The sequence below is a fragment of the Carcharodon carcharias genome, chromosome 20, assembly GCF_017639515.1.
Source record: "Carcharodon carcharias isolate sCarCar2 chromosome 20, sCarCar2.pri, whole genome shotgun sequence".
Taxonomy (NCBI): Eukaryota; Metazoa; Chordata; class Chondrichthyes; order Lamniformes; family Lamnidae; genus Carcharodon; species Carcharodon carcharias.
The window spans coordinates 28,574,390-28,590,834 of record NC_054486.1 but is presented as its reverse complement, the minus strand read 5'-3'; the positions used below and the strand labels follow the sequence as shown (position 1 = coordinate 28,590,834).

At 44.6% G+C, this 16,445-nt stretch overlaps 1 protein-coding gene across 4 annotated transcripts in view; it reads left to right on the top strand.

The window, feature by feature from the left end:
- Window positions 1–16,445, top strand: part of LOC121292639 (metastasis-associated protein MTA1-like) — a 145,554-nt gene that overhangs the window by 83,459 nt on the left and 45,650 nt on the right. For all 4 annotated transcript variants that reach the window (XM_041214876.1, XM_041214877.1, XM_041214875.1 and 1 more), the window contains 4 exons: window positions 6,233–6,363; window positions 6,741–6,892; window positions 7,908–8,091; window positions 14,478–14,567. In XM_041214876.1, the coding sequence (XP_041070810.1) occupies window positions 6,233–6,363; window positions 6,741–6,892; window positions 7,908–8,091; window positions 14,478–14,567 (557 nt within the window). The remainder of the gene's footprint in view (window positions 1–6,232; window positions 6,364–6,740; window positions 6,893–7,907; window positions 8,092–14,477; window positions 14,568–16,445) is intronic.

The window sequence follows — 16,445 nt, the reverse complement described above, 5'->3', positions numbered from 1 at the left end:
ACCACAACACATTCACACTGAGGAATTTCCAACTGCCTGAACTTTTTTAACCACTGACACAGATCGGTAGTGGCTTCCAGGGGACAAGGGGTACCCCTGAAGGAGGTGGCTAATTACCTCCATTAGGCAGCCATAAACAGAGCCCAAATGGAATTATTAACAACAGCCATGCAGTGACCTGCAGTATAATAGTCAAAATGCGCATCAGGTGCTTTGACTGCTCAGGTGGAGCTCTACAGTATTCCTCTGCAAGGGTGTCTCGAATAATAGTGGTATGCTGCGTGCTACACAATATTGCACAGCAAAGAGGCCTGCAACTGGAAGGGGAAGAAGCTCTGCCTAGAGCTGCAAGGTCTGAGTAGATGATGAGGAGGAGGATGTACCTGTCAATTCTTGGGGATCTAACATTGAGGAGGAGGAGGAGGAGGAAGGTGGCAATGGCAGAGCAGCGGAGAGGCAGACCTATATAGCCATGGCTAAACCTTTGCAGGAGGGAGGGGGTCATTGCTAGAAGCGCCCTAAGCCAAAATAGATTTGCCTAGGGTTCTGAAGTCTCTCACTTATCATTACCCAGTCCCTGGTGAGCAGCTTCCACATAATAAACCTTTCACATGGAAGCCACAGTTTCTCATGGAAATGCCCATTTCCAACAACAGGGAGTTTGACTAAGATTCATTAATATGGCTGCAATCATCACCATAGCCATTGGTCTCAACATATTGCAAATCCGCAGACTGAGAAGCCCTTCACAATCTGGACCCTTCACATTTTCACCAATGGTTGTCAATGAGACATCAAAGAAGACACAGATGTTGCAGTTCTGGGCAGAGTTTCTTCCTCTTCCGGTTGTGTATGCTTAAACCATGCCCACTATGTTGAGAGTGCCAGTAGGAAGCATGACATTATACCTAAGACCTACTGATATGATTGTATGTGCAATGACACAATATGATTGTGTCCCTGTTTGTTGCAGGGCAAGGGCCTCTCCGAGTCCTGAGTTGGTTACAGTTAGGGAACCTTTATTACAAGCGTGCAGGGGAATGTTTCAGCGAACTGAAGCATCTCAAAGAGCAGTTACAATAACATACATTTATACACAACACAGCTTCAGCTGGCTGCATGCCCAAGTGTGTTTTGCCTGCTCATGGTCTTCACATGTTTCCTGTAAATTCGCATTAACATATTCTCACAGACAAGCGGGCTAGAAAAACAGCAAACAGCTCGGGCTTATCAGCTATAGTAACTTCATCTCTATACATATGTAGCAAAGCAATAGCAGATGCGTAGGTCATAAGTTGTGGTGGAAAAATATAGCGAGAAAGGCAGCTTTCATGAATGTAACTCATATTAATCGTATTAATACTTTATTCCCACCTCACTATTGGAGACCTCCTCCTTTGCACTGCAGCCTCTGCATTTCTGCATGGGCACCCATTGTCACAGGCATCTGTAGAGCAGATGAGGTTCTGGCTGAGGGGCTGGGGAGTTGGAAGAAGATGAGTGCTGAGAAACTCTCGGTACCTTCAGCCTCCTCAGTAACCTCTACAGCTCTAGGTTGGCTTTCAGGTGGGGTTGATGAGGCTGGCTGTTGTTGCGCAGCAATCGTCTATTCCAGCAAATGCTGTGCCAACAGTGTGACCATCCTGTTAATGGAATGCAGCTCCTCGTATATTCTGTGGGTGTCAGCCTTCATACTCTGAGCAGATTGATCCAAGCTACTTAGCAAGCCTTGCACCCTTTCCTGGCTGAGACACTGCTCTTGCATCCATTTGGAGATCTACTGCATTTGTCTCTCCATGAGAGCAGCCAACCTCTCATGGTTGGAGCTCATGTGGTCAAGATCCAGGGACAAATTGGAGCTCATCACAGTGATGGACTTCTCCACTCGTAGTGCATGAGCTCACATTGCTATAGGGCACTCCGCCAGATGTTCTCACGTTCTGTGTCTGATTATCTAAATATTGTGCCCCAAAAGGTGGCTTCTGAAGCTCCACATTCCTGCTCACTTGACCATCACAGTGACTTTTCTTCCTCCTCTGAGGGGTCTATGCATAGATGTCTCTGAGTCCGACATCTCCTCCTGCACTCTGGGGCGATGGCCTTCACCCTGAGCCACTGATTTCGCACTCACACACACACAACCACACACACACACACACACACACACACACACACACACACACTACATCCCTCAAGTGTGCTGGTATCTGTGTTGGAGGAGTGTGGGCTAGTTGATGTGATACTGCCTCCTCGGACATCTCTTCCTCCTCCTGATGCCTGAGGGACGAGGCGGCCCAGTGGGTTAAGCAAGCAGTGGGACCTGTGTGAAACACACACAAGGTTATTTTGGTATAGTCTTTTTCATTGTGAAAGCATGCTCTGATGCACGCCATTGCCTTTAACCATACTTGCACAGTCTTTATGATGCCACCTCATCCATGCACTCTCTCTCATGGCAACATCCCTTTGTGCTCAGTGAACCGACAGCATCACCTCCAACATGTTTCAAAGTGCATTTGCCACCGCCTTTATCACCTGCTACGGGCGATTCTCCATCATTGACAGCCAGCCAGACAGGCACCCTGGCTGCCTCCATGGCTGTCTGCTTGACATTCCAAATCACCCGTAGCCTTGCAGACCCATCCCCAGCCCAGGCCATCTGCTTGGCATTGTGGGCCCTCATAAATTGTAAAGCCAACATGAAGTAATGTTAGTCTGATATATAATGCAGCTAGGTAGAAATCTCTTGAATGTGTCAATGCATCAAGGTGTTTATTCACATCTGTACCGTACACCTACAGAAGCACCATGGACATACAAGTCTCCATGTTGTAGCAGAGGTATGTGCTAGGTTTCACTCCTTAACTGCAGTATGCACATGTGAACTGTCACTTGGACCTCTGTGTTCTTGTGCCTAACAACTCACTTTGTAGGAGGTTGTGGAACCTCTCCCTGCATTGGATCCATGATCTTCTATGTTTGCCTGTGGTGATAACCGATGCCGAGATTTCTTGCCATGCCCTGTTTGCAGTTGTGGGAGGACTGCCCTGGCCAACTGGATACAAGATCTCTCTCTGCCTCTGCACCTGCTCCACCAGAATCTGGAGGTGTTGGTCACTAAAGGGGGTGCTGAAACTTCCAAATCTTCTGCACCCTCTGCTCGTTGCGATATTCTGGCAATGCACATTTGAAATAAAAAGAGTCATGAGATATACAACTTAGTGTTCTCAAACACATTTGTGTGTTTACATGCAGTAACCATGTTCTTGCACTAACCATGTTCTCTTTCTCATCAATGAGTACTGCTGTTGGGGGGGCAGGGGGGTGGGGTGTGGAAATGGGTCTGCACAAAGGCATGGCAGCCAGATTTTGCTGTTGTCATTCCCAGGTGGCATACTATGCTCCTGACCACTAACTACTGGCCTACTCCCCCTGAGTCACACTGTTATACCATGTTATGCCATGCCAAAGTGCAGCTGTGAGGGACCTGATGGTCAATTGAATTGGCACATCCTGATGGATGGGTGGCAAAAGGGCAGAGGACCGTGGCAATTGTAGTGTGTACCAGACATCCCCTGAGGCTTAACTTGTGTTAATGAGAATATGGTTGGCAGCTACTTGTGCCAAAATGCTGTCATCTCTATGGCTGTGTCTTATGATGCTTCTCCAGACTTGTTAGTGGTTCAGTGCACTCCTACTGTACAATGTGAATAGGCAGCAGCAGTGACTATTTTTTCCTATGGAAAGCCCATGATTGACCATCTGTTCCTGGGTCAGCAACTAGGTGAACAACAATTGGAGAGTTTGCACTCATTTGACTGCTCGTTGACATCTCCCACAAGCCACAATAGCAACACCAGCAACTTCCTTCCTCACAAATAGGCCTCCTAACTGGCCCGCTTTTTATTTGTGATCGAGTTGCCCAACCCACACTGGGAGCGCCTTCGCCTCCGCCCCTATACTACTTCCGGGTCGGCGCTCCCATTAACCACCCAGCCCGGAAGGAAAATTAGTCCGCCAGGGACACTTTCTCCCGAGTCGGGTTTGTGGAGCTGGGAATTTTCTCTGCGCTCCCAACTCAGGAGTGAAAATTCAGGTTTACTGTATGTTACTAGATTAGAATCCAGATGCTTAGACCAATAATTCAGAGATGTGAGTTCATATCCCACCATGGCAGCTGGGGATTTTAAATTCAATTGCTCAAATGAATATGGAATAAAATGCTAGTGTCAGTAAAGATGAACATGAAGCTGCCGGATTGCTGTAAAAATCCATCTGTTTCACTAATATCCTTTTGGGAATATCTGACCTACATGTGTTTTTCAGAACTACAGCAGCCTTGTTGCGAAATCAGAAAATGCTGGAAAAGCTCAGCAGGTCTGACAGCTTCTGTGGAGAGAGAAACAGAGTTGACGTTTCGAGTCTGTATGACTCTTCTTCAGCACAATATTGTTGACTCTTTACTGTCCTAGCAAATCACTCAGCTGTATCAAAACTACTACGACAAAGGGCAGTGAAGGATGGGCAAAAATTATTGGCAGCTCCCACATCCAGGAAATGAATAAAGAGAAAAAAACTGGTGAGAAAGCGAGAGAGTTTGTAATGGGGCTGAAGATAATGTCCCAAAATTTCCGTTTCTTGGCAGGTCATACCCTGGATGTACCCTCCTGCCCCCCAGAAGTTCCCAGGCAAGGACTGCACGGGAATTGCCCAGGAAGTTTAACCTTCTGGTAGGAAATGACCTTACACCTGGAACCATCCAAAACTCCGATTTAAATCAGAGACTTTTGATGGTTCAGACTCTCTTAGCAGAATGGTTACCCAGGAAAAGTTAGAAGGATTAAAACCACTTCTAACTCCTGTGTAACTATACTACTGATCGCATCCGCCCCCAACCTCATACTGGACCCTCCAAATACCCCACACCATCCCTTGATAACCCCCCAACTCTCCACTCCCCTCCCCTATCCCTGACCAACTACCCATCCCCCTGAACGCCCCATCCACCCTAACCATTACCTTACACACTTACTTTCTCTCTTGTCAAAGTGGCCGGAACCTTTAAACTTACCGCTTTAAAGCAGCTAGTGCTGTAAAAAGGGGGCATGGCCTTACTTCCCCCAATGCTGCTACCCTGCACAGAAAGGACTCCGGAGTTCCTGCGTACACATTCCTCACCAGTCCCGGATTGGAAGATCGGGTGCAAAATGTGCAGCTCCCGACCTGGGTAAGTAAAAAGGACACGGAGTGGCGATCCATTGATGATTGCAACTCTTTGGAAGTTCTGTGCCAATGCCTTTGTTCTTTCTGGTGGCACTAAGGGAGGGCTGTCTTTTGGGATGCTGCTTAATTTGTTGCAGTGCCTCCCTATTCAAGTGGATGCCAAAGATCCCATAGCACTAATCAAGGAGCAGGGAGATGTCCTGGCTAATGTTCCTCAATCAAACAACTCTAGCACAAACAGAAAGGCAAGTTGTCTGACCTTTACTGTTTGTGAGGCCTTGCTGTTTGTAATTGCCTACGGAAAAATAAATAATTGTTTTTTTTTAACTCTTTGGGCGTCCTGAGAACCTGCAATGTAAATGCAACTATTTCCTTTTACTGTCTAGCTGGTGCGTGCACTGTGTGTGAGCTGGTGCATGCACTGTGTGTGAGCTGGTGCGCGCACTGTGTGTGAGCTGGTGCGCGCACTGTGTGTGAGCTGGTGCACGCACTGTGGGTGAGCACGGCAGAGCTTACAGCAAACGGAACCTATTTACTGAGAAAACATCAAAGTCTACTTAAGCAGAGCCCCTATGAACAATGGCAAACAGAACTTATTACTGAAACTACAGCAACGTTTCCCAATAAAAGTAATATAATTTCTCCAGCAAACTGCAGTGAGTGGAGGATAGCTGCACAATATAAATGCTGTACACAAAATCAATCCCAGTCACTTACTCCAACTGTGATTGACAGGGGTAATTACCCAATCATCTCTGTTATGGCTGCCAATCACTCAATGCTGGAGGACCTCCCATTGTCCCTCCAGCATTGGGAGCCCACTCCCTGGCCTTTAATTGGCTGGAGCATTAAAAAGTGCAGTGAGTGTGCCAAAAGCATCTTGTACGCGGTCAGTACCCAGAACCAGCTCCCTTTCCAGTTCCTGACCCCTGATTGAAAATCCAGCCCATGGTTACTGTTTGGAGGCTTATTTGTTTGTCTTTCTCCATCCCCCACTCCTACTCTTTAGTAATAAGCCAAACCCAAACCAGATCAACGGAAGCAGTTCAAAGACTGGAGCGGTGAATGGAGGGAGCGTGCTGGCACCAAATGGGGCAGTGGCAGTGCCAGGACCAGGGCGAGCTTGTGAGAGCTGTTTCAGTAAGTACTCTTGGGATCACGGAGCAGTGTGAAAGTCTCCACATGCTTGACGCGGCTATCATTTTCAGAGTTGTGTCCACTCACCAGTTATTGAACCATGATAGCAAGAGGGTCCCGAAACAGCTGGGAAGGAAATGCCTGGCGTCCATTTTAACCACACAGTAGCTGTGTAGCACAGGGTTCTTTGATTTACACCGGGTTTTCAAATCCAGTTGGCCGATAGTGACCAGATTGAGTTATCAAAACATGGAACCTGAGCAGGATGCCCCTATTTATTCCTCATCAGACCGAGCCGTACTCCTAAATGACCAATACTAATACAGCAAAATAATCAAAAGGAGAGGAAGGTTGCAATTAATTTGTATCTTTTTCACCAGCCACACAGTCATACCAGTGGTACTCGTGGGGCCCGCCCAACATGCAGTGTCGGCTCTGCGCAGCCTGCTGGGCTTATTGGAAGAAGTATGGTGGACTGAAGATGCCAACTCGGCTGGATGGTGAAAGGCCAGGACCAAACCGGAATAACCCGGTAACTGCTAAGTGCTTTCGATTGCACCAATTTTCTGCTGTTCTCCACTAGTTTATTCCCTTTCCTATCCTCCCTGAAAAGATTGACTTTCTGTCTATGGGTGGCCTCCAATACCTCACCCAAATGGCCTGTTATTACTGTGTGAGCCTGAATAGCAAGTGTCATTGCCTTTTTAGAGTTTGGATAGATTGTGGTCAGATGCGATTTGGTCCTCATCCAATGTCCAGACATGGACCCTTGGGTAGAGGCACTGGCCCTTGACACTGGGAGAAATGTAGTGCCTCTAACCCTGCCACCCTGCCCTGACTGAATTGGCTCAACAATAAACAGCTCACAATGTCAGTTTGACTGAGTGTGGGTAGCAAACTCACCTCTGAGTTAGAAGGCGATGGGTTCAAATTCCGTTCCAGAGACTGAAGTGAATAATCTCAGTTTACACTGAGTACAGTACTGAGTGAGTACTGCACTGTTGGGAGTGGCTGAAAACCAGACAATATATTAAATCTTGCTTTTTGGGTGAGTGATGAAGATCTCACAGCTCTATTGGAAGAAATGAAGTAAAGTTCTCCCAGGGTCCAAACCAATATAGCTCAACCAAAATATTCTTAAACAGATTAACTGATTGTTTACCTCAGTGCTGTTAGTTGTCTTACTACGTACAAAATTGCTGCCCCATTTGCCCATGTAACAAAGGGATGTGATGAGATGCAATATAAACACAGGTATTTATTAGTGGACACTGGAATTCCATGAGAATGGTGCCAGGGTACAGCCACCAAGCAAATTACCCTTGGTGATTTTTCATATCTCATTCTTGCGTAAGAAAGCGTCTTGTGTCCACTTTGCGCCTCCCTCTGAGACAGGGCAGTCACCGGGAGATTGTTCGCGGCACAGCCGCTTGCTGCACCACTTCTATGCCACTAAGTTATCTGTATAGATCCCTCAGACTTTTTTTTTAAATGTATTTTTAAGATTGCTGTAATATCTTGGCCGCTTTCTCCCCATGCACCTCTAGAATGCCCATGGCCTGCCACTTCGGAATAGCACCAGTCCCAAGTTCGCGCTGAAGACACGGCAGGCCTTTTATCTGCATACAACCAAACTGACGAGAATAGCCAGGCGTTTATGTCAAGACATTCTGCAGCAGGCGGCACGACACCCCCATGTGCCCATTAACAGTGCAGCCATCAAGGCGGAATGTAAGTACCACGGCAACATGAGGGCAACATTAAACAAATATAGTTGTGAGTAAGCTCTCCACCAAACTCAAGTGGTTCACTGATGAGGATATGGTCCTTTCTGACATGTGATCTTATTCCCCCACCCCTGTGCCCCAGGGTTCAGGCCCCATGTGTGCTGGTCACTCTCTAGTACCCAGACTATTCTTTATCTGGCAGGAATTCTCCCAGTGTCCCAGCCAACATTCATCCCTCAAAGAATACCACAGAAAACAGATGGACTACATTCATGTCATTTGTTGGGTTCTTGCTGTGCACAAAAACGGCTACTGTGTTTGGCTGTGGAAGTAAATCCAAGCACATCCTTTCTTTCATTAAGGATGTTAATTTGTTTTAATTTCTCGCTACATTTGTGTGTTGACTTGCACACACGAGCTACTGACGAGCTACATTTTCAGACTTGTTCTCCTTGGTCTTGTTGCTTGGAATGACAACAGGTTTTCTGGGTTTGGTTTAGAAGCAGATCCCAGTGTTATCTCTGGCCTAGAACCAGCCAGATTTCCATGTCAATTCCTCCATGTCTGACCCAAAGTCTGGCCTTCCAGGGTCCTGCAGATAAACCTTAGAAAACAAACCACACCCAACTATATCCAGCAGTTGTAAGCCCCACCACCAGTCGAACCCCAGCCCAGCCCTAGCCCAACTCAGAGGATAACCATTAATGTTTTTAATCTCTTGCCACGATGAAGAGAGATGCTTCCGGTGAATGCCCTTGGTGACTGAAGAGCCCCTTGCGTCCTATCATAATAGGAAGACTCCAACTAGTAATGATGATTTAGTAAAGCCCTGGTCTCAGTTTACCTTAGTCACGGTTGAGTTGTTTAATTGCACTTTTAATGTCAAAGAACTTCTGCATTTCTTGATCCATCCTGGCCTCTTGGTAATCTTCAGGGATCAACAGATGTTCAACTGGGTGGACTGAGGCTGAATACACATTGTGTTGTTAAGTGTTTGCCAGTGCTATTCCAGTTTCATCTTGGCTGTAGGAGGACAAGGGTTCTGAGAACGTTTTCACTTGGCTCCATTCTTTTTATTCAGTTTGGAATGTGTGAATTTCTGGCAAGGCTGGCATTTATTGACCACCTCTAGGTGTCCTCGAGGAGGAGGTGCTGGGCCATCATTTTCAACTGCTGATGTGCATATGGTGATGGTACTTCCACAGTGCTGTTATTCTTTGTAGCTGTTTGAAATAACTGAATGGCTTTAGGGCCACTTTGGAGGGCAGTTGAAAGTCAAAACAGGGCAGGTGTGGGACTGGAGGCATGTATAGGGCATGGATGGTAGGCTTCCTTCCCTAAAGGATATTAGTGAACCACCCGGGGTTTTATGACAATCTGATAGCTTCATGGTCACTTGGTACCAGCTCTTTGTTTTCAGTTTTTTTTTCCTTAATTTAAAATTTTGTGGTGAAATCTAATTTCACATTCTTTGGATTATTAATTCCAGACACTGGATTACGAATTCAGCAACAGAATCATTACATTGCCATGCCCAAATAATTCTGGCTGTTGAACTTCGGTTGTTGCTCTGTGCTGGTGCTGAAATCCTGATCACTTCCATCTAAATTTATGAAGAGGTAATCCTGCTTATCCACGTGTTAGGCTACAAATTTACTTCTTATAAATCTGGAATAATGCCAGTCCAATATCTGATAGTGACACCCTGTATCACTGTGGATGGAATAAGTTACCAGTGAGGATCATTAAAGCATACACAATAGTTTTCTGTGCTCATTGACTTAAGGGATATTACAACCGGGGAAGGGAATTCGACCCATTTGGCCTGTTTTAACCTGAAATCGGACTTGGGCAGTTAGGGAGTGGGATGAGGGCCAAAGCCTTCCTAAGGGGAAGGTATTGATTGTGGTATTGTCACTGGACTCGTAATCCAGAGACCCAGGGTAATGCTCTGGGGACCCAGGTTCGAATCCCACCACGGCAGATGATACAAAGTCCTCCTAGCGAACATCTGGAGGCTTGTGCCAAAATTGGGAGAGCTGTCTCACAAGCAACAGCCTGACACAGTCATACTCATGGAATCATACCTTCCAGACCATCCCCATCCCTGGCTATGTCTTGTCCCACTGGCAGGATAGGCCCAGTAGAGGTGGAAGCACAGTTATATACATTCAGGAGGGAGTTGCCCTGGGAGTCCTCAACATCATCTCCAGACCCCATAAAGTCCCCATGAACAAGGAAACCTCCTGATGATTGCCACATACTGCCCCACCCCCTCAGCTGATGAATCAGTACTCCTCTATGCTGAACACCACTTGGAGGAAGCACTGAGGGAGGCAAGGGCACAGATAGTACTCTGGGTGGGGGAACTTCAATGTCCATTATCAAGAGTGGTTCAGTAGCAGCACTGCAGACTGAGCTGGCCGATTCCTAAAGGACAGAGCTGTTAGACTGGGTCTGCCGCAGATGGTGAGGGAACCAACAAGAGGGAAAAACATACTTGACCTCACCCTCACCAACCTGCCAGCCACAGATGTTCATGACAGCATCGAAACGAGTGACCGCTGCACAATCTTGTGGATACATTTGCGACTCCTCAGATTGTTATGGCACAGCTGATGGTAAATGCTGAGTTGTTCAAATCCCAAAGGGAATCTTGAAACAACTGCCACAACGTGTTTTGCTATTTGTATAAATTTTGAGATGCGTGCTTTGAATTCAGATAATAAGACCACCAAGCCTTATAGGTTTTTACAAAATTAGATTAAACATTTATTAAAAGAAGAAATGACCTTAAATACATACGTAGATCTACAAGTTGCTACTATGATAATTTCTAAATCCCCTTAATGAAACTAATTCCCAGTTACATCTTTGTAAGGCAACAGTAAGATTTTAAAAGACCCAGGCAAAGAAACATGATATCCTGAACAAGTCAACTTCCAAGTGACTTTTCTTAACTTCAGACTTTTGAAGACAGCAGCTTGAGGCATAGATGCTGAAGGCTTTTTCGCGCACTTGTAAGATCTTAAAAATGCCTTTGCGTACATACAGCCCTACTCCTTCTTTATACATATCTTTCTCTTTGAATGCAAATACCCATTGTTTCACTATGACTTTGGACTTTATCTCCCTGATAATAAAACCCTCTCATAGCACTAAGTTTAACCAGTGATCTTTGGGAAAAACAATCACACCGTTTCTAAACTTCACCTGGCTAGGTGACGCATTTCACCCCTCCTTTGAAAAAAATCTAGCCTGGTCTATTTCAAAATGCAAATGTTCCCTTGACACCTATGTTTCTAAACTTCCCCGTGTTTATCTAATTAACATTTCAAACCTAACCTCTCTTAGATCAAAGCACCCAGACTAGCTGTCTCTAATTCAATTCAATTAAATATCTCTCTCTGCCTCTCTCTCTCCTTCCTCCCCCCTCCACACACACACACACACACACACGCACACACACACACACACACACACACACATCCCACTATTACCCTATTTTACAATAAATTCCAGTAACATTATGTTGATTATTATGTCTTCATGATAATGAGGCAGCCCATGTCCAAATCCAGCAAGACTGGACATTATCCAGGCTTGGGCTGACAAGTGGCAAGTAACATTCACACCACACAGATGCCAGGCAATGACCATCTCCAAAAAGAGAGAATCTAATCATCACCCCTTGACATTCAATGGCGTTACCATTGCTGAATCTCCCACTATCAACATCCTAGGGGTTACCGTTGACCAGAAACTGAATTGGATTAGCCATATAAATACTGTGGCTACAAGAGCAAGTCAGGGACTAGGAATCCTGCGACTAGTAACTCCCCTCCTGCCTCTCCTAAGCCTGTCCACCATCTACAAGGCACAAGTTAGGAGTGTGATGGAATAGTCTGCACTTGCCTGGATGAGTGCAGCTCCAACTACACTCAAGAAGCCTTATACCATCCAGGACTATGCAGCTCGCTGGATTGACACCCCTTCCACAAACATCCACTCCACCCACCACCGACTAACAGTGGTAGCAGTGTATACCATCTACAAAGTGCACTGCGGGACCTCACCAAGCCTCCTTAGACAACACCTTCCAAACCCACAACCACTACCATCTAGAACGACAAGGGCAGCAGATACATGGGAACACTACCACCTGCAAGTTCCCTTCCAAGCCATGCACCATCCTGACTTGGAAATGTATTCCTTCACTATCGCTGGGTCAGAATCCTGAAACTCTCTCCCTAACAGCACAGTGAGTGTACCTACATCACATGGACTGCAGCGGTTCAAGAAGGCAGCTCACCACCACCTTCTCAAAGGCAATTAGGGATAGGCAATAAATGTTGGCCTGGCCAACGACACCCACATCCCATGAATGAATAAAAACAAACTCAGCAGAGTATAATAAAACCAAAAAGTGCTGGAAAACCTCAGCAGTCTGGCAGCATTTGTGGAAAGGGAAATAGTCCAAAATGATTTCTTCGCAACTGAAGAGAGGCAGAAATGCGATGGGTTTTATGCTGTTAAAAAAGGGTGTGGGTCAGGTGGAGTCAAAAGGGATGGTCAGGGATAGATTAGAGGGGAGGTTAAATTACAAAGATGTCATAAACAAAAGGCGAAGAGACTAGAAATGCTAGTAGTAAAGAAACAAAGCATTTGTCCAGAGTAGGTGTTAATAGCAGAATAAAGGTCAGCGCTGTCTGAAAGCAAAATATATGAACAAGATACAGACTGGCACAAGGGAAAAAATACAAAATGGGGGACAGAGTTCATGCAGAGCATTATACTTTATACTCAGCAGAGTTCATGCAGAGCATTATACTTTATACTCAGCAGAGTTCATGCAGAGCATTATACTTTATACTCAGCAGAGTTCATGCAGAGCATTATACTTTATACTCAGCAGAGTTCATGCAGAACATTATACTTTATACTCAGCAGAGTTCATGCAGAGCATTATACTTTATACTCAGCAGAGCATAATGCTGCTGGGGCTGGGGAACAATTGAAAATTTCAAAATTGAGGTTGACATTTTATTAGGCAGTGGAATTAAGGATTATTGAAACAAGACAAATAGTTGGAGTTAAACTGCAGATAAGCCATGATATGATTGAAATGGCAGAACAGGCTTGATGGGCTAAATGGCCTCCTGCTGTTCTTATCTTGCTAATGTGAGCCCTGGGTGATTTTAACTCCTGAGCCTTATCTTAATGTTGTTGATCAGCTTGTGACTGACCGGCAGAAGGGCCTGGAATTAGGAACTTGGCAGCAAAGGGAGGCTTTTGGCCATAGGATAAATCCTGGGGAACAGGTTTTGTACGTTTGAAAGGCTCCTCCTGACCGTTCAAATGAAATGAAAAAAAATGTTTACATAAAGTGGTGTCTTGTGGCCCTTGTTGCTCTTTCTGGTGTCCTTGCTACCTCTGAGACAGTGACAGGTGAGACACCTAGCAAGTTCTTGTTGGATGACAGATTAAGGTCACCCCTGCAACGACAGCATTAAGAGCAGGTATAGCACAGATGTAGAATAACACTCCCTCTAATCTGGCTCAAAAATATGGCTGAGCCCCGCTATCAGTGGTGTGCCCCTACTGCAGCATGTAAGGCAAGTGTGCGGAGGAGGTTTGCCAGAATGTTGTCAAGAGTGAGGGTCCTCAGTCTCTAGTGTTTCCACAACTGGAAACTGGAGCTGCTCTCTTGAGAGCGGAGAAGGTTAAGATGATACTTAATGGAATTGTTGTGAATCCATTTTATATATGGAGAAACTGTTTCCACTAGCATGATGGTCAGTAACCAGAGGACACAAACTTAAGGTAATTGGCAATGATTGAGATGAGGAAACAGTTTTATTTACTCAGCAAGTTGTTGTGATCTGGAATTCATAGCCTGAAACAGATTCAGTCATAACTTTCGAAGGAGAATTGAATAAGTACTTGAAATGGAAGAAATTTGCAGACTTAGGAGATAGATCAGAGGAGTGGGACTAATTAACTAGCTGTTTCAAAGAACCAATATAATTATCCTGGATCAAATGACCTCCTTTTGTGCTGTATCTTCTATTATTTCCTAAACCAGCCATCCTTGACCTCTCAGAGCAGGAATGCCAGTTCAAGCCAAATTTGTGCTGCAGGCCCCTGCCCACAAGGAGCTCGGTTTAGAAGGCCCAAACCCATTTCACACAGGACTTTTACAGCCAGCAGAGAGAAGTGACTTTCATCCGTTCAGCTGGGGTAGGTCTGAACCCTGGTCCCAGAAGTGAAAGGACGCAGCATCTAATCCCACCATGACACCCTGTTCCTCTAAAATGGGATCGAGAGAATTAGAGATTGTGCTAGAGGACAGAGGGTACTAAAACAATCTACTCTCTTTTTATGTACCAGATACACTGCGATTACCAGCAGCACCAAAACAAACCATAGGATTGAAACGAGTGGTTAGAAAACCCTTGGAAACAATCGTGGAGTACCTAGGTAAGAGTCAGCCTGAACTAGTGATCCATGTTGGTGAAGTGGTTCTTAATCTGAATAACTAATCATACTTGTGAATAATTAAAGCTTATGGTTTGATAATTTAAGTCATGAATACCTGTTTCATAACCAGTTAAATCTATGAATTTTTAAAATGTTATGAGCAGAAATAAACTGGACAGACCATAATAGGAATGTAAACAAATAAAATATGCTTGCTCTACCTCTTTCAGACAGCCAAAAAACTTTTGCACCTGAGATATATGTGCCATTAAAATACTTGATTTTGAGAATATAAAGTATTGACATTATTGTGCAGATGCATAAAAGTGACTAAAGCTGGTCTTTATTTTATAACTCATTGTCAAAAGTATTGTAGCCATTGTGCTTCCTGAATTAAGTGTGTATTGTACTCAAACCCCAAAATATCTGCTTTGTGAAGCAAGTAATCATTGTATCGTGACCCTAAATATCAGTGTTTTTTTTTATAAACTGAAGGTTTGTTCACTGTGCATGAAACCCATAAACCCACAGGTGAATCCTCTTAAGTGCTGTGCTGGCATGGGCATGAATGAATCCACAATGAGAAACCTTAAGTTCCCCTATTGGTATTGAACATAGACAATACAGCACCGACTCATACAATCGAGAAGATCCTGGGTTCCAGTTTCAAAGTCTGTTGAGCTGGTTGATCTCAACTGGGACAGTAGTCGTCACGAATATAATCGGCCTCAGTGACTGGGCTTTTGGTGACTGGGAGGAATATCATTGGAATATCGGAACAGGACTCTACTATTTAACCCTTTAAGCATGTTTTTTGCCATTCAAGATCATGGTTAATCTGTGATCTAATTCCATATACCCACCTTTGCCGGATATCCCTTAATATTTTTGATTAACAAAAATTTATCAATCTCAGGTTTAAAATTAAAAATAGGTCTAGCTCCAACTGCCATTCGCTGAAGAGCCTTCTAACCTTCTATCTCTTTGCATGGTAGAAATGTATTATAATTTTACTCCTGAAAGACCTGGCTCTAATTTTTCAGCTAACTTCCCATAGTCCTAGATTCCCTAACCTGCTGTAACAGTTTCTCTCTATCTACTCTATCAGTTTCCCTTAACAACCTGGAAACCTTGATCACATCACCCTTACCCTTCTAAATTGCAGGGAAAACAACTGTAGTTTGTGTACTCTGTTCTCATCATTTAACCCTTGGAGATCAATATATCATTCCTAAGGTGTAGTACCCGGAATTGCTTTCAGTATTCCAATATACTGGGGCTTTGTATAGCTGTAGCATGACTTCTACCACCTTGTGTTTGCGCCCTCTGGTTATACAGTTCAGCACTCTATTAGCTTTTTTGATTATTTTCCGTACTTTCCATGACATTTTAATGATTAATCTATATAAACCCCCAGGTCCATTGGACCTCTACTGCTTCTAGCTTTTTGCAATTTGTAAAGTAACCTGTTCTATTCTTTTTAAGTCCAAAGTGAATGACCTCACACTTGCTAATATTGAAATCCACAGTTTGACCATTCATTAAGTATTTGTAATTTTATGCTTTTATCTATTCTGATTACAAGGCCACCTATGTTTGTGTCTACGGTAAAGTTGGATATGTGGTTTTCTAGTTAATGAATATAGTGAACAGTTGAGGCCCCAGCATAGATCCTGGCAAACTTCCAAGACATAAGAAAATTGTCAACCCTTTACTTTGGACTCTTCGTGAAAACTAATGACTGGATGGGTTGGTTATTGGACAGTATATAGCCCTGAGATATTCTATAGATGTCATCCTGCCAATAAGAGTAACTGCACATTATCTCTACTCTCTGTTCCCTGCCAGTCAGCCAATTTCCTAACCAGGTCAATATTT